The 19,012-nt window shown below is 39.6% G+C and overlaps 1 protein-coding gene across 2 annotated transcripts in view; it reads right to left on the bottom strand.

Moving 5' to 3' along the window:
- Positions 1–18,987, bottom strand: part of CCNI (cyclin I) — a 28,625-nt gene extending 9,638 nt beyond the window's left edge. Inside the window, exons 1-3 of one of the 2 annotated variants that reach the window (XM_015138439.3) lie at positions 18,477–18,987; positions 9,123–9,279; positions 1,664–1,792 (exon numbers count right to left, since the gene is read on the bottom strand). In XM_015138439.3, coding sequence (XP_014993925.1) covers positions 1,664–1,792; positions 9,123–9,236 — 243 coding nt within the window. In that variant the 5' untranslated portion in view covers positions 9,237–9,279; positions 18,477–18,987. The remainder of the gene's footprint in view (positions 1–1,663; positions 1,793–9,122; positions 9,280–18,476) is intronic. The other variant, NM_001195445.1, reaches the window with a different exon arrangement.
- Positions 18,988–19,012: the final 25 nt, after the last annotated feature.

The raw sequence follows: 19,012 nt of genomic DNA, 5'->3' as shown, positions 1-19,012 counted from the left end.
TTTAGAGCAGTAATGAAAGCAAGGAAAGTACACTTGCAAGATCAAGTGTCTCCAGGGCTAACTTTTAACATTACAATCCTAGCCATATGATATTCTACAAAAATAATATAAATTCCATTGCTCAAAGTTCAACCAAAGCCAGTTAGCCAAAGCTCATTTCCATCCAGCAGAAAAAAAGTCTGATTTAGAAGTTTTTAATAATATTCCCCAAATTAAAAAATATATTTTCTGTGTATGTAAACATTTTTTTAAAGCTGCTTGCAATCTGGGATATCTGAAAAATGCCTACTTTTATCTTAGCAACAAGTCCACATCACTCCTCCCTCCCTTCTCCACTACATCTAACCTACTTTTCACAGATAATTCCACAGAAAGATGAGTTTAAGGTTAGTGTCCTTTCTGGGACAGTATATTTTTCAAAAACTATTAGTGAACACATTGTTGTAGTTTCTATCATGAGATTCTTGCTGTGTTTATTAAACATTTGCAACAAAGTTGGGGAAATTTCTGGAACAATTAAAGAATTCTGCTAAGTATCTCATTTTTTTCATATTTCTTATTTTTTGGGTCCTGTCATGTTTAGTAAGTCTCTTAAGAGTAGAAGTTTGAAACTCAGCGGCTATTCAGTCTTACACTCCTTAATTCTTTGGCTTCTATTTTGTATACCTAATAAAGCATTTTAATTGACAGTTCCCCCAGTTTACATATTCTTATGCATACTAATGCCTACAGTTAAAATACTTTGCTACTCTTTCATGCCTTGCCATTAAATGCATGCTCATTTTCTACTTTAAATATGTTGAGGGCCTACTTACTAACTTGACACAGCCAATGACATAACAATGGGGACAATATAAAACCTAATTATTTGTATGCTGCCATTCAACAAAAATATACCAAGGTTGTTTTATGACATTTTGTTATATCCCAAAGTATGCCCATAAGAAAGCACTTCACATTTTTCAGAAAGCCACATAGTATGGATATTCAATAAGTAGTGACAGAGAAAAACGTGCAATAAGCTTATACTTTAGTCTGATTCCTTGTCCACCTCTGTACATCAATGTTAGAAAATGATAAAATATTCAGCTGATGCTATATGGTTTGTGCTAAAATCAAGAGATAGAAAATTTCATAGGCTAAAAAGTTATGAATACTTGTAACAAAAAGAAAATTACAGAATACAATTAGAAACACTTCCAAAAACACTTCTGCTTTTTAGTAGAAAGCTAGGAGCGGTAGCTCATGCCTGTAATCCCAGCACTTTAGGAGACCAAGGCAGGCTGATCACTTAACATCGGGAGTTCAAGACTAGCCTGGCCAACATGGCAAAACCCTGTCTCTACTAAAAATACAAAAATTAGACTGGCATGGTGGCACGTGTCTGTAGTCCCAACTATGTGGGAGGCTGAGGCACAAAACTCACTTGAACCCAGGAGGCAGAAACACTCCAGCCTGGGAAACAAAGTGAAACTATCTCAAAAAATAAAACTAAAATAAACAATAGCAGAACACATCACCACGTCTTCTTATGGGTACATACATCACTCTCCAGCAAAGTTCTCCACTTCTTTCTACCTTAAAGAATGTTTACTAATAGCTTCTGGTTTAGCATATGTACACTCAAATGAGGTTATATGTAAGTCTATCTTAAAACACTTACCTTTACGGTAGCTAAAAACCTGTCCAAAAGACTGCTAGCCAGAGCAAATGTTTCTGGGTAAAGGTTGAATTGGTACTTGAGTTTGGCCAGCCATTGAATTACTTCATCTCTCTGGGATGGAGAAACATTCTATAAGGAAACAATTTTAAAAACATAAGACAAAGTTTGAGCTATCATCAAGAGTATGTTTAGAATTCTCTCTCATAAAAAGTGAGGTAATACTACCTCACTTTTATGTTTAAAAATGTTTAAAAATGTTAAGGTTATTCACAATCTATCAGACTTGAGACAGATGAAAATAAAACTTTATTGGTTATCACATTTAATATCAACATCCAATATTCTCCTACTATATTAAAATTTTCACTATCATCTCACCAAATATCCATAGTTTAATTAAATTTAGGTGTTCAGAAAATATAACACTTTAAAGTTTAAGTAACACTATTATCAACTGATAGTAATTTTGGAGTTAAGTTCCCCCAACTCTTAAGATTAAGAAAATATAGTGAATTTCTCCCGCAGCAAATAGCCATTAACTTATCTTAGGAAATATAAATGAACTATGATAATGGAAACGATAGCCCATTTAAAAAACTAAAATCAATAGTAATAAGTGAAAGATACCAGGGACAACAGATGAATTATACATCTAGAGATGATGAAAAAATTGAACAGGAAATTAACCTGAAGTAAATTACTATTTCGAAAGATTTCCACAAACACAAAACATTATTGTTTTATTGCTGTTGTAAGCTTTACTACTGAGTATAGACTTAATTTTTAGCAGGGACACACTTTAGTAGTGATTAGAAAACTTTTACTCTTAAGTTTTGGAGTCACCATTAAAAAAATAAAACCAGTTGTTTATGTCGGAAACATTCAGTATTCTCCTTATAGCTCTTTCAAACTGTAGTTTCAAACAGTTTGAAAGAGCTATAAGGAGAATACTCAAATAATATATAGGAAGATTAAAACAACAATGATGTTTTGTGTTTGTGGAAATCTTTCAAAACAGTCATTTACTTCAGGTTGATTTCCCGTTCAGTATTTTTTCATTATCTCTAAATGTATAATTCATCTGTTGCCCCTGGTAACTTTCACTTATTACTATTGATTTCAGTTTTTAAATGGGCTATCATTCTGTTATCATAGTTCATTTATATTTCCTAAGTTAACCAGAGTAAGCCTACAATGGTATGGAACACTAGAAGTTATTCCTCATATCTAGCTGTAATTTTGTATCTAGGCTACTTTAAAATCTACTTCTGGACTAAGGGTTCATAAAAATCCCTGAGAACCAAGTAAAGCCAGTCACAGAACTTCTGGATGAAGAGTTAAGCATTCAAGAGAAATTAAATTCCTATCAAGATGAGCTTTTATCCAAAATGCCACAACAAATAAGGAAAAGTAATGTTAAGTAAGCCAGCCAAACACATCAACAACAAGGGAATAAATTCCCAGGAGACGTAGGTGATGTTATAAACTCATGAAACTGGGGAGGCTTTAGGGAGATGAAAGGAACAATGATTTACAGTAGCTATGAAAACAAGAACACCATTAACTCCAACCTTCAGGTAGAGATACAATGTGGGAGAAAAAAAAAATCCCTGAATGACAGATTACATTAAACAATGTCATTATTTGGTGTTTGGCATTAAACAATAACAGAAACATACAATTGTAAGAAGAATCACAAAAGGTAATATACAAAAAAAGAGAATACAGTTATATGGAGATTATCATATAGTTACAACTAAATGACATAACTTATGTAAAGCACATATATAGAATGCAAATGGCACTCCAATTTTATTAGTTCTCCTTTCCTACCTCTAAACTACCCAATTATCTAACAATGTCAGAAAAACAAATTTACAAAATATTATACATGAATAGTTATTTTAAACACTGTAACAATTAGTCATGAAAGAAATCATGACAATAACTTTGAACTTTAATATTCCATATATATATCTTTTTGAGACAGGGTCTTGCTCTGTCACCCAGGCTGGAGTATAGTGGCACAACCATGGCACACTGCACCCTCAACCTCCCAGGCCCAAGTGATCCTCCCACCTCAGCGCCCCCAAGTAGCCAGGACCAGAGGTACGTGCCACCATGCCCAGTTAATTTTTTTTTTTTTTTTTTTGAGACGCAGTCTTGCTCTGTCACCCAGGCTAAAGTGCAGTGGCTCGATCTCAGCTCACTATAGCCTCCGCCTCCTGGGTTCTAGCAATTCTCCCTGCCTCAGCCTCCCAAGTAGCTGGGATTACAGGCTTGTGCCATCACGCCTGGCTAATTTTTATATTTTTAGTAGAGATGGGGTTTCGCCATGTTGGCCAGGCTGGTCTCGAACCCCTGATCTCAAGTGATTCGCCCGCCTCAGCCTCCCAAAGTGCTGGGATTACAGACATGAGCCACTGCGCCTGGCCTAATTTTACTTTTTGCAGAGACGAGGTCTCACTATGTTACCCAGGCTGGTCTTGAACTCCCAGACTCAAGCAATCCTCCCGCCTTGGCCTCCCAAAGTGTTGGGATTACAGGTGTGAGCCACTATGTGTGGCCCATATACCACATACTAAAATTTAACAATACGGCCAAGAAAAGAATTCCCACATGGCCAATGTTATCATCTCTAGACAAAACTAGCCGTAACTTTTTTAAAACCCAAAAGATAACAGTTTAAGAAGACTCAATTTAACTGAAGTAATATTGAGTCTAAGGTAACTTTTTCAAATCAATTCAAACATGTACTAAACAGTAATATTATCATGACAGCATTACAAACAGTAAGTTCTGTGCCTAAGTAATTCATTTCACTCCTATTCCTCTATCATTTCACTCCTATTCCTCTAAAATAAAGAATGAAAGAGAAAAAGAGAAAGCCCAAAACAGTATTTCCTGATTTCATCAGGTGAACTGTTTCTCATATGGAATGCCCAAATAGGATTAGAAGGATTCAGTAGCTGAACAAATAATCCTAAAGAGAATTTATAATGGATTGATCAAACGTGGTAAAATATAGACTGCTATTAATATATATTCTGCATATATATTATATTCCACATGCTGCTAGTCTCTTCCTTATAATATACAACCTCCCCCGCTTTAAACTCTAAAAGGTTCACCACTACCTAAAAGATTAAGTACAATTCCCCAGCATGGCATACAAATCTATGACCTACCTCTCTAACCTCAAACATCTTCCATCACTTTGTCTTAAACTCCATGCTCTAAGAGCAGTAACTTCTATTTATGATCCTTCCTTGCCCCTGCTATGCTATTTTACATCACTGCTCCTTTGTTCGTATTGCTCCTTCTGCCTGGAACGCGCTCCCTTCTCTATCTCACCTGCTTTATTATGTATCTCTTGAGAGCTATTTTGATGTTATTCCCCACCAGGTACTTTTCCTGATAATTCAAGTTGGGCTAAGTACCTTCCTATGCTCCAACAGCATCTCATTACACCTGTGACGTTCAACATTTTTTTAAAAATTAAATTTCTTGGCATGCCTCACAATTGTAATCCCAGTACTGTAGGGGGCCAAGGCAGGAAAATTGCTTGAGCCCAGGAGTTTGAAACCAGCCTGGGTAACACAGTGAGCCTTCTTCTCCACAAATAAAAAAATTAGGCGTGGTGGTGCGTGCCTGTGATCTCAGCTACTTGGGAGGCTGAGGTGGGAGGATCACTTGAGCCTGGGAAAGAGAGGCTGCAGTGAACTGTGATGGAGCCACTGCACCCCAGCCTGGGCGACAGAGTGAGCCCCTGTCTCAGAAAAAAAAAATAATAATAATCGAATTTTTGCTTTTGGCTTTGATGAAGTAGGAAGCAGCAAACCAAACTCCAGATGAGAATGACTAGAAAAGTTGTTAACAACCTGTTTTGTAAGATTCCTTGGAGTTCTAAAATTCTACTGAAAATCATCCGTATATAAACAATTTGTGGCAGGGTTTTATCTTTGTAAATCAAAAGCACTTTGGCAAAATAAATTGAGAACACCTGAAAGTGTGTGCACTTTGACCAGTTTCAATGTTTTCCCCAAATTCATGTAACAAAATTATCATGAACTTGAAAGTACAATTACATAATATAAAAGAAGTTGTCTGCAAGTGCCAAGAACACAGTAAGGTACCTGAATGAATCATAAAGAAATGATAAACACCATTCACTGAAATGCTTACTTTCAGTCTATTATATGCAAGTAAACAAAAATGACACAACCATACCCCTCAAGGAACCTCACAATCAGATCACCAGAAAATTATAATACTTTGTGCTATCATAAGGGAAGCAGAATGTGGCAGAAACACATAGAAGATGAGTGATAGGTATATAATATTCTTGCCTGACCACGCTGTCCTAAATTAGGGGATAGGCGATGCAAATTAAACAAGAATTATGTGAGAGACTGACTTCAAAATATAGTCGGGGCAGGGGAAGTTAGAAGGAAACTGGAGGAAAAAGGCATAAGAGAAAGCTTAAAAATACCTTATTTTTCCATTTTTACCAACACTTCAAAACAAAATTAGAAAAGTCAGAGCAACAGTGGAAAGGGAGGTAAAAAAAAAAAAAAAAGCCAGTCCCTTAGAAGAAAATAAAAGAGTTAGAACTAGAATAGAGAAGTGGCTGAATGCGGTGGCTTACACCTGTAATCCCAGCACTTTGGGAGGCCGAGGCGGGCGGATCACGAGGTCAGGAGATCAAGACCATCCTGGCTAAGACGGTGAAACCCGTCTCTACTAAAAAATACAAAAAATTAGCCGGGCGTTGTGGTGGGCGCCTGTAGCCCCAGCTACTCAGGAGGCTGCAGCAGGTGAACAGAGTGAACCCGGGAGGCGGAGCTTGCAGTGAGCTGAGATGGTGCCAGTGCACTCCAGCCTGGGTGACAGAGCAAGACTCTGTCTCAAAAAAAACAAAAAAACAACAAAAAAAAATTGAATAGAGAAGTGTCCCCTGGGGGTTACCCTGGCAAGCAACTCAAGCCCCTATATAGCCTTTTACCCCTATTCTTATCTCCTATCCCCACCAGACCAAGGCTACCCAAATTTTATAAGTATTAAATACGACTTCTACTTGGCATTACTAAAGGCAAATCCTGAAGAAGTGGGTCTCTCTCAGAAGTTCTGATACTATTCTGTTCTCTGGTATTACCACACCAGTATTTGTTAAATCACCTACAGAAATAGGCCAGATTTGGGCATGGTTGCTCACGCCTGTAATCCCAGCACTTTGGGTTACTGAGGCAGGCAGATTACCTGAGGTGAGGAGTTCGAGACCAGTCTGGCCAACACGGTGAAACCCTGTCCCTACTAAAAATACAAAAATTAGCCAGGTGTGGTGGCGGGTGCCTGTAATCCCAGCTACTTGGGAAGCTGAGGCAAGAGAATCACTTGAGCCCAGGAGGCCGAGGTTACAGTGAGCTAAGATCATGCCATTGCACTCCAACCTGGGCAACAAGATAAAAACTCCTTCTCCACCAAAAAAGAAAGAAAGAAAGAAATAGGTCAGATTATTTGGTAATATAGCAATATACTACAATCTAGGTAGAATATCATCTTCAAAGACCAGGCTGTAAAAACATATTATTGTTGGTTACATGCTGACTCAAGGACATAGCAGGAGGAGGAAAGGAATGGTCCTACAAGCAGCTATAAAAAAGCTTTGAGGCTCACTAGAATGTCACAACATAAGGGAAGGAATTTATTTTCTCCTGTTGTATCCCCAGTGCCTAGAATAGTGCCTAGAGTATGGCAGATACTCACCAGACATTTGCTAAATAACTTGAATTCCCAACTAATCTAAAAATCACACATGCACACAAAAATATAAAACAACAACAACAAAAAGTATCACAGGAAGAGGACTACCTTAGGAAAAGGATCAAATTATAACTTTTTTTTGAGATGGAGTCTCACCCTGTCACCCAGGCTCGAGTGCAGTGGTGCGATCTCGGCTCACTGCAACCTCTGCCTCCTGGGTTCAAGCAATTCTCATGCCTCAGCCTTCCAAGTAGCTGGGTCACAGGAATGAGTCACCACACCCAGCTAATTTTTGTATTTTTAGTAGAGACAGGGTTTCACCATGTTGACCATGGTTGGTCTCGAATGCCTGACCTCAGGTGATCTGCCCACCTCAGCCTCCCAAAGTGCTGGGATTACAGGCGAGAGCCACTGCGTCCAGCCCAAATTATCATTCTATTACTATCATTCTATTAAAGTCTTGAGTAAATTGGGACTACTGCCTACTTTTTCAAAGGATTAAATGAGATATTAAATGAGATAGTGTATGTATAAACACTCCACATTCCGGTTAACTAATCAGTTTGCAAAATGACAAGTAACAGTAAATGAAGAATGTATTTCTTCAGCTTGTGGGAAAGAATGATATAAGTTGGAAAAATTAGAATTGAATTAAAAAGGCATATATGCTTTCAAAACCAATGAGCAAAGGATAGCCTAAAACAACACAGGAGGAACTTACATATTTGCCATTCGTTCACTAATGCATATTAAAAGAACATTTGACCACTATTCTATTTTCCAAGCACCATGTTAGATATTAAGAGTAAAAGATATATAAGACATCTTATACAATGAACTTTTGGAGTGGATAAACTTCACAGTTATTTGTGAAAAATAATTATATATAATAGAAGTATAAAAATTTCTACAAGAAAAACTATACAGCCAACAGTAGTTAAGAGGCCAGCTGGCTATCTTCTAAAAAGCTTCCAACATTGGTATTACCTTAGTAGTTCACATGAACTCCTTATCGCTACTGATGAAAGAGTAGGTTTTTGGTTGACTAAAGACAATGGTATGAAGATGTTCAGCCTCTGGCTAACTATAAACTATGTATCTAAAGAAGGTTACTACTGTTAGTATAGATTATGAGGAAAGAAAACGAACTTAACTATATTCCTAAAGCTGTAACTCAGATAACAACAAAACAGGTCAACAAACAAAAACAGTTAACTCTTGTTTCAGAAAGAAACGGCTACAGTAGGAGCAGGAGTTTTTAAAAAAGAAGAGGCTGGGCATGGTGGCTCACGCCTATAATCCCAGCACTTTGAGAGGCCAAGGCTGGTGGATTGCTTGAGCTCAGGACTTCCAAACTAGGCTGGGCAACATGGTGAAACTCCATCTCTACCAAAAATACAAAAAATTAGCCAGGCATGGTGGCATGTGCCTGCAGTCCCAGCTACTCAGGAGGCTGAGGTGAGAGGATCGCTTGAGCCAGGGAGGCGCGGGATGCAGTGAGCTGAGATCATGCCACAGCACTCCAGACTGGATGACAGAGTGAGACCCTGTTACACAAAAAAGAAACAGGGAGATGTCTCTCAAATATAGCACATCCTTAAATGGTACAAATTCCTCCAATGCAGTGTCAAGATACTATTATGTATGGCAGTGGTATGCTTATTTCTAATAAAATTAATCGGTCTTAAATCATTACCTGATTTGAAGGCATTTTCCGCACATTCACTTTCCACATCTGCGCTTCCCTAGTGATTGCCTTTTCCAACAGGAAAGACAATCTCTGGTTTTCCAAAGGCCCTGGAAACTTCATGATATCCTTTGGATCTGCCTGCTAGCCAGCTTGATGTAGCTACCTACAAAATCAAATATGTTTTAAAATTAGTTACAGAGTAAGTGTAGCATTATATAAAGTACTTATTAAGCAACTCATAAAACAACATAAGAATGCTATGAGGCAGTATAGGATTTTACAGCTCTTTAAAATATCATATTAAAATACCAAAATAATCAGTTATCTAAAACATCCACACTTTAAATCTGAAATTCAGTTATAAAGAGAATAAAAACAAGGCCACGTAATTGATAGAACCTTTGGACCTTGATCAAAAGATGTTATTAATGTTTCAAATTGTCAAAACTTTGTCACTGACTTCTTCACCAGGAATTCCTAGAATTATTTCAAACATTCCTCTTAAAAACCTAATCAGACAAGGGCCACTAACATTTTTCCTTCATTAAAAAGAGAATATATCAATTACATTAAATCCTACTCATTCCCACTTTTTCAGTATGAAATCATCTTAAATTGTGCTTCCAATTCCGTATCCATCAGCTACACATGTAGATATTTAAATATGAGCTGAATAAAATTTAAAAACTGGCCAGGCGTGGTGGCTCATGCCTGTAATCCCAGCACTTTGGAAAGCCAAGGCAGGTGGATCACTAGGTCAGGAATTGGAGACCAGCCTGGCCAACATGGTGAAACCCTGTCACTACTGAAAACACAAAAATTAGCTGGGCATGCTGGCGGGTGCCTGTAATCCCAGCTACTCGGGAGGCTGAGGCAGGAGAATCCTTTGAACATGGGAGGCGGAGGTTGCAGTGAGCTGAGATCACGCCATTGCACTCCAGTCTGGGCAACAGGGTGAGACTCCGTCTCAAAAACAAACAAACAAAAAAACTTATTTCTTCAGTCACAATAGCCTTACTTCAGTAACCACATGTGGCTAGTGGATACTGTATCGGACAGTGCAGAAAAGGAACATTCCTATTAATGCAGTAAGTTCTACTGAACAGTGCTCACCTACAAGGCTCCACAGTACAATGACTAGCACTCTAAAATGAGCAGCATGTCTAAATAGTAAGTTTAGCAGTGCAAGACAACACAGAGTCCAAGGGAAATGTCTCTAGGTTTTATGTTTATATGTATTTGGAGACAGAGTCTCACTCTGTTGCCCAGGTTAGAGTGCAGTGGTATAGTGGCTCACCGCAGCCTTGAACTCCTGCGTTCAGGTGATCCTCCCGCCTCAGCCTCCCAAATAGCTGGGACTATAGATGCACACCACCAAGCCCAGGTAATTTTTTTTTTTTTTTTTTTTTTTGTAGAGATGCAGTTTTGCTAGGTTGCCCATCCTCAAGCAATCCTCCTGCTTGGGCTCCCAAAGCACTGGGGTTACAGGGGTAAGCCACTGCATAGGCTTCTAGGTTTAGGGGAAAAAAAAAAAAAAAGCAGCAAACTACAGACTTGAGGTTTGACTGTGTGTAGAAAATTGGATTAAGAAACTGCTAAAGAATGTGAAAAGGTGGCTGGGCACGGTGGCTCACATCTGTTAATCCTAAGCACTTTGGGAGGTGGAGATGGGCAGATCACGAGGTCAGGAGTTCAAGACCAGCCTGACAAATATGGTGAAACCCCGTCTCTACTAAAAATACAAAACTTAGCCAGGCATGGTGGCAGGTTCCTGTAATCCCAGCTACTTGGAAGACTGAGGTAGGAAAATCGCCTGAACCCAGGAGACGGAGGGTGCAATGAGTCAAGATTGCACCACTGCACTCCAGCCCGGTGACAGGGCAAAACTCCATCTCAAAAAAAAAAAAAACAAAAAAGAATGTGAAAAGGCTCAGCTAGATTTGTTGAAAGGTAAGCAACTAAAAAGGTAATGAACTTCAGAAAAAAGAGTTTAAGAAAGTAAATAATATATCACAATATCTATACAGCAATAATAATGAAAATACTGGATAGATCACAGTATGATAAAATCACATTGGGAGGATGTGGAGACATAACTATGGATATTGGAAGAGGGTAAAATAAAAGCCACGTCTTTACATTTCATAGTAGGAAATCCATAAATATCTCAAACTGAAATGTCAAAACACAGCAGTAGAGCAAGTTGTTTGAAAATGTGATGCTAAATAACGGGAGAAGCAGGAAAGAGCTGGGAGTAGTTAACCTCTGCGGAGTAAGAAAAGGGTGAGAAAGGCCTAGCATAGGAGAATGCTGGTTTTCATTATAAATTTCACTAACAATGTGACTTTCTCAACTACATACCTGTATTACATACTTCAGATTCATGGGCTCTAAGAATTTTTTTAAATATCCAGAATTAACATGTAAAAAGTTCCAATTTTTTAAAATATAAAAGATCTGGAAAAGCAAAAAATAGCAAACCACTTCTATAATTTCCACATTCTATCCCAACTCCAGCTCTTTCCTATGTACCACTTCACATATGCTACCTACTTGCTTCTCAACTTACTAGAGACTAATTCTGGTTAACTCAATTACGATTTTGTTAATTTTTGTGTCTTTAAACACCTGAGTTTTTGCAAATCTTCTATAATTAGCATAAAATATTTTCATACTAAGACAACAAAGGGTAAATAGAACAGAAAAAGAACTAATACTAATCCAAAAAGACCTATCTCAAACGTAATTTCTTCTAAAAACTCTTGATTCTTTCATCATGTCATAAAGCAGCTTTCTACTAACTCCCCAACTATGTTATAAATTCCTGGCCAGGTGCAGTGGCTCAGGCCTGTAATCCTAGCACTTTGGAAGGCTGCGGAGGGCAGACTGCTTGAGTCACGGAGTTTGACGCCAGCCTGGGCAATGTGGTGAAACTCCATCTCCATAAAACATACAAAAATTAGGCAGGCGTGGTGGTGTGTGCCTGTGGTCCAAGCTACGTGGGAGGCTGAGGTGGCAGAATGACTTGAGCCTGGGAGGCTGAGGTTGCAGTGAGCCAAAATCATGCCACTGCACTCCAGCCCCAGCAACAGAATGAGACCCTGTCTCTAAAGAAATAAATCTCTATGCAGTCACATCTGCCAATATCATTTTTTTATTACTCACTGTGTCCACAGCACAGTACTTTGATGAAACAGAGACCCAACCAATTGTTCCAGTTCCAACTACTGGAGCCCAAAACAAAAACATACAACCAAAAAAACTCTACCCCCACCTGCAACAACCCACTGTGTGTGGGGTTCTGGCATTTTCTTTTTTTATATACATCCTTGTTCAGAACTTTAACCTACCAAAATCTCATCTCTTTCACACCAGTATTTCCAATCTTTAAAGAGTGCTATCATGCACACCAATTCATCTTTTTCATAGTTGAAAACTTCGATAGCTCCTCAGGATATTTTGCCTCTTCTAAATTAGCTTTAGTTTTACCATAAATGCAATCTAAAATCATTGGCCTTTTTTTTTTTTTTTTTTTTTTTTTTTGAGACAAGAGTCTCATTCTGTTGGCCAGGCTGGAGTGCAGTGGCACAATCTCGGTTCACTGCAACCTCCACCTCCCAGGCTCAAGTGATTCTCCTCCCTTAGCCTCCTGAATAGCTGGGGTTACAGGCATGCACCACCACATATGGCTAATTTTTGTATTTTTAGTAGAGACGGGCTTCACTATGTTGGCCAGGCTGGTCTCGAACTCCTGACCTCAAGTGATCGGCCTGCCTTGGCCTCCCAAAGTGCTTGGATTACACGTGTGAGCCACCAGTCGTGGCCCTTGTTAGCTTTTTTTTTTGAAGACACCTCAGTATCAGTTCAGATATAATTTACGGTCAACAAAAACTGTTAAGAGACTTTCTTAGGTTCCTTGTTAAGCCAGCTTTACCCCTACCTGCCCTAACCCATTGTGTGTGGCGTTTGGGTACCTTCCTTTTTTGTTTTGACACATCCTTGTTCAGAACAAAATATTCTTTATAAAAAAGAAAAAAGGTCATCTTGTTATATTCCATCCCTGTTGCATACTGCTGAGATATTGAGATTCCAATTTTGTTGCCTTGGTACCTTTCTCAGATCTTCAACAATTTGGTGAGCAAGCTCACTATAATTTCTTCTAATGCAGATAGAAATATTAACATTAGAAATGGAATGAAGGCCAGATGCTGTGGCTGATTTCCGTAATTTCAACACTTTGGGAGGCCAAGGCAGGAGGATCACTGGAGCACAGTAGTTCAAGACCAGCCTGGGCAACACAGTTGAAAACCTTTCTCTATATAAAAAAATGGAATGTAAACTAGATGACCATCTGTCAAGAGATATTTAGAAGAAACAGCTATTTGGGTCAAGATTAGACTTCACAGGTTCTAAGGTTTCTTCCAAACTCCTATTAAAAACCATAGAACTTTAATAATTCTTTCACGCCATTAGCTACAACCAAATGGATCCACCAGCCTTCACAAGCTATCCCAACAACTGACTGTCACTAGTGACTCAAGTTTCTTCACTAGATTTCAAGATTATTTTTAGAGGGTTTAGATGGGTAGAGAGAGAGACACATAAAGTAGAATCATGTAAACAGAAATAAATCAGGTTCAATGGATTCCTGTTCTCCAATGGCCTACAATTAAAGCCCTCAGTATGACTTTCAAATGTTTATATTGTAACAACTTTTTTTTTTTTTTTTAAAAACAAAGGTATCTGGTTAGAGTCACATGGGAAATAAGAAAATACTTTGAGATGGGTGAAAATGAAGACATAACATACCAAAACTTATCAGATACAATTAAAGCAGTGCTTAGAAATAATACCTGAAAATGCCTCTACTAAAAAAAGGTATCTCAAATCAAGAGCCTCATCTTCTACTTTAACATAATGGAAAAAGAAGAGTAAACTGTTCCTAAAGCAAGACAGAAGCAAGGAAATATTAAATATTAGAATGGAAATTAATGAAGTAGAGAATACAAAAACAGCAGTGAAAAGTCAATGAAACCAGAAGCTGATTCTTTGAAAAGATAAAAATGGACAAACCTTTAGCTAGCTGGACTGACCACGAAAATACAGAGGACAAAGTACTAAAATCAAGACTAAAAAAAAGACATTACTACCTACCTTTCAGAAACAAAAAGAATTATAAAGGAATTTTATGAACAACTGTGTGCAACTAAATTGGAAAATTTAGATGAAATGGTCCAGTTCCCAGAAATACAAAATACCAAAACTTAAGAAGTAAAAAGCTGCACTGGTGAGATTATTCCAAAAAAAAAAAAAAAAAAAAACCAACAAAAACAGAAAAAGAAAGAAAGAAAAAGCTGAGTAGTTGTAAAACCAAAGATTTAAACAGTTAATTTTTTAAAGCACTGTCAAAGAAAAATCCATGCCCAGATGGCTTCACTGGCTAATTCTACCAACCATTTTCAGAAAAACTAATAACAATTCTTTACAAATTCTCCCCAACTTATTCTTTGAAGCCAGTTATTATTACCCTGCTACCAAAACCAGACAGACATCACTAGAAAACTAGATTAGTATTTCTTCTGAATATAAATGCAAAATTTCTCAACAAAATACTAGCAAACTGAATCCAGCAATATAAAAAAAGAATTATACACCATAACCAAGTGGGATTTGTTCCAGGAATGCAAGCTTGTTTTAAGATTCAGAAACCAATGCAATACAACATTATCAATAGGAAAAAAACAAAAGAATCACTCTTTGCTCACTCTGGAGAAAGCTAACAAAGTAAAAAGAGGCATAATTTCCTTAAACTTTTAAAAATGGGACAGATAGCAGGGCATGGTGGCACCTGCTTGTGATCCCAGAACTTTGTGAGGCAGGAGGGAAGCACTCGGGGCCAGGAGTCTGAGACCAGCCTGGGCAACAGAGCAAGACCCATCTCTACCAAAAAAAAAAAAAAAATTTAAATTAGCCAGGCATGATATCATACGCCTGCCCGTAGTCTCAGCTACCCAGGAGGCTCAGGTGGGAGGATTACATAAGCCCAGGAGTTTGAGGCTGCAGTCAGCTATGATTACACTACCTCACTCCAGCCTGGGTAACAAAGTGAGACCCAATCTCTAAAAAAAAATAAATAAATAAAATAAAATAAAAATGGGATACAAATAATTGCAAGACAAAAACAATGGGGGATACCTTTGGGGATGTTGCAGATTAAATGAGGCCACAAAAAATTGCTGCACAGGGTGGCTCATGCCTGTACTCCCAGCACTTTGGGAGGCCAAGGTAGGCAGATCACTTGAGGCCAGGAGTTGGAGACCAGCCTGGCCAACATGGTAAGACCCATCTCTACTAAAAATGCAAAAATGAGCCAGGCGTAGCGGTGCACGCCTGCGGCCCCAGTCACTCGGTAGGCTGAGGCAGAAGAATCACTTGAACCCAGGAGGTGGAGGTTGCATTTAGCCGATTACGCCACTGAATTCCAACCTGGACAACAGAGGGACACTCTGTCTCCAAAAAAAAAAAAAAAAAAAAAAAAAAAAAAAAAAAAATTGAAAAGAAACTGCAATACCTGACCTTCAATTGGATCCAGTACTGGAAGGAGACAAATGGTGTAAAGGTCATTATTGGGTCAAATGAGATAACTGGGACAGATTACACAAGTCAATGTATCGATTGCTAAATTTACCAAAATTGAAAATTTTGCTGTGATTCTGTAAGAAAGTATTACTATTATTCTGAAATATTTAGCAGTAAAGGGTCATAATGTATGTTCTATATAAAGAGAGAACAAAAGACAAGACTAGTAAGACATACTATGATACAGAAAGCATGGGCTTGGGTTTTCTTTTACTGACAGTGCACAAGCCTGTTTTCTAACGTGTAAAACACATTTTGAGTTGGATTAATAAATTCTGCTAAGAAATAAAATGCAAACATTTAAAACACAATTTTACTGTTTGAATAAACAGAACTATATAGTTCTATTTTGTTACTGTATGTCTATCGTTGGTCATATCCAATTTTGCAAGCTTTTTTAGAAAAGCAGGAAATAACAAAAGACTATTTTGGTTGGCATATTCCACACACAAACTTTATGCCAGCTTCACATTTCTCCTTCCATTCTCTCAATTGCTGCTGCTTCTCCTTTCTCCACGGTTATCAAATAGCTTAATGTCTGAGGCAATAGTTTATAAAAGGCTTATTGTACAGCATAACTATTACAGATATACATACATGGTCCCCTGCTCCTCTGAGGAAAAGTGCTGCACAGTGCTGGGTATACAATATAAACAACTTCACTAATATCTATTACTGTATTTGCCATCATTATCATACTAATTCCATTAATAATCCTGTACTGGTGCTGACTTCTGAATCTTAGTTCCCCTTCTGAAAGGAGGGATTAATGTGGCCATACAAGAAACTGAAGTTTTACTATTCCCTCCTTGACTTTATGCACTGGAAACAATGAATTAAAGGTATTTGCGATTCCAAGTATATGCTCTTTCCTAATCTCCATGGCTGTACACACTGTTGTTTCAACTTGGTATATCCTCTAGTTCATACTTCCCTTCCTAAAGTAGCCATCAGTCTGTAAGACTCTCCGGATTTGTGCTGTTGTGCTCTGCCTTCCCACATCTGTACTTGGACATAATTCTACTTTTACATCTAGTTGCTTTGTGATGATTATTGGTAGACTTGCCTTTTCTAATAATGAATTATTTGATGTTAATCTCCGGAGTTGAGCATATGCCTAATAATTAATATCTTCACTTGTAAAGAGCTTAACAAGTAAAAGCACTGAGTGCTTACTACTTGACGGCCTATTGTTCAAAGCGCTATGCCATATTAACTCATGTAACCTTCCCACAATTTAATCAAATTGTGGGAAGCCCTTTTTTTCGAGTTTTTTATTTTTATTTTTCTTACTACACCCCCATTTCAGCCATAAAGCCCATTTTAAAGACGAAGAAACATACACAGGAAGATGAATATTCTTCATTTTTAATGTATTACACAATCAACATAAAACACGGACACACTCAAGTTTCCAATTTTGACCAAGACACATGCTAAGTTCCATTCTAACCTACTAGGATGTCACATTACCACATAAACTATCTGTAACTACAGATCGTCTTTCCTGAACTTTAGTCGGCCCTTCATCGGTATCAAGAAATTTCTAGTCCAGGGGCTCAGAATCTCTCGGAGATTCTCTGGTCCCAGACTAGCCAATCTAAATCTATTCCGTCCATTATTTCTTAATCTATTTGTCCAATCCTTTTTATTTCATCTGCCACAAATGACCTGGAAAAGCTAGAAGCAGCTAACACTGTTAACAAACTCATTTTCAGGACACATACCACACAGCATAGAGTTAGGCTTAATTCTGGTTACCGGGTTTTAGCCGTGTTGCCTAAGGAGAAAATTACTTAATCTTGAGGCGTCTCAGTTTTCCTCATCTGTTAAGATGAGGCTCCTACTACCAGCCTTGGGAGGATTAAATGAATTGCAAGCCGTTTAGGAGAATGCCTGGCAGATAATCAGCCTCATCAAGTGTTGTTATTTAACGTCATTACCGTAACACCCTGCTGCTCTAAGTCGAGTGGCTCGCCATTGACAGAATAAAACATAAATATTTTAGTTCAAACCCCTTCAAAGTCTGAATCCATTCTACCTCCCGAAACACATTCCACTGTTTTGCTACCCAAATGTCAACTTCTGCCAAAAGGATCTGTAACGGAACCTCCTAGCTCCAGCAGAGGCCTCTTTGTCCTCCTTTCAAATTTCAGTTATTTAATCGAGCCTTTAGGGTACAACTCAAATCGCACCTCCTCCGGATTCCCACCACCCACCCGCACCAAGCCCTGGGTAACGTTGCCCTCCCCCGAATTTCACAGCACCGCAGGTTCACCCCATTCATTTGGCATTCACTCCGCTGTGCAAAGTTAGTAATCTTCCTGGTGTCCCAGCAGGATCGTTCAACCTGAGGGTGGGGGTGTGTCCCCTTCTTTGTGTATTAACACAGGCTCGTAAAGCCTCCAACACGCACTACAGAGTAGCTAATTTGCCGCTGCCACAAAAAAAGTTACTCGCTGACAGAAAAATTGGCCCGAAAAGGAACACAGTAGCGCTGTTTTCAACTGGGCAGGTGCCGGGTCGGTTTGGGCCGGAGAGGACGAAGAGGGCTGCCCCGAGGTTCCCCGGGCTGGGGGATGCAGGAGGGCGGGTCTCCAGCGAGCAGCGCGCGGCCACGGGCGCCGCCAATGGGGCAGCGCGGGGGCAGCAGCGAGGCCCCAGCGCGTAAGCCGGCCGCGGAGACGCGTCGAGCCCCCCGCCCCCGCCCCCGCCCCTCACCTTCTCCTCCTCTTCCTCCTCCTCCTCCTCCCCGGCTGAGCTGTAGGCCTCACAGTGGTGACGCGGGGTCATCCGGGGGCCCGTTACCACCTCATTCTCATCGGCGCGCGGCGGCGGTGCGCGCGGGACTACGGGGCCGATTGAGGAGGGAGAAGAGGGGGAAGCGGGTCGGGGGGCGCCGGCGCTGGCGCTCGAGCGGGACGCACGGCTGCGGGTGCTGGGTCGGTCAGCGAATTAGTTCCATGATGACCCCCGGCCTGAGGCCGCCGCCGCTCGAGCTTGGGTGGGGAGGGGGCTCCCTCTAGCCATAGGGCGGCGGGGGCCGGGGAGAGGCGGGGGGGTGAGACCGGCTCTGCCCCTGCCCGGGGAAAGCGCCTCCGAGAGGAAATGGTGAAAGGGGGGGAGGGGGGAAAAGAAAAGAAAAAAAAAAAAAAAAAAGAAAGGGGAAAGGGGGGAAAAAATAAGAAAAAGCGAGACAGAGGCGCTGCCGCGTCCGCTCGCGGGGAAGGCTGGGGAGGGAGGGGAAAGAAGGAAGA

The sequence above is a fragment of the Macaca mulatta genome, chromosome 5 (genome assembly GCF_049350105.2).
Source record: "Macaca mulatta isolate MMU2019108-1 chromosome 5, T2T-MMU8v2.0, whole genome shotgun sequence".
Classification (NCBI taxonomy): Eukaryota; Metazoa; Chordata; class Mammalia; order Primates; family Cercopithecidae; genus Macaca; species Macaca mulatta.
The sequence above is the reverse complement of the archived record's forward strand: the minus strand, read 5'-3'. Positions and strand labels throughout refer to the sequence as shown.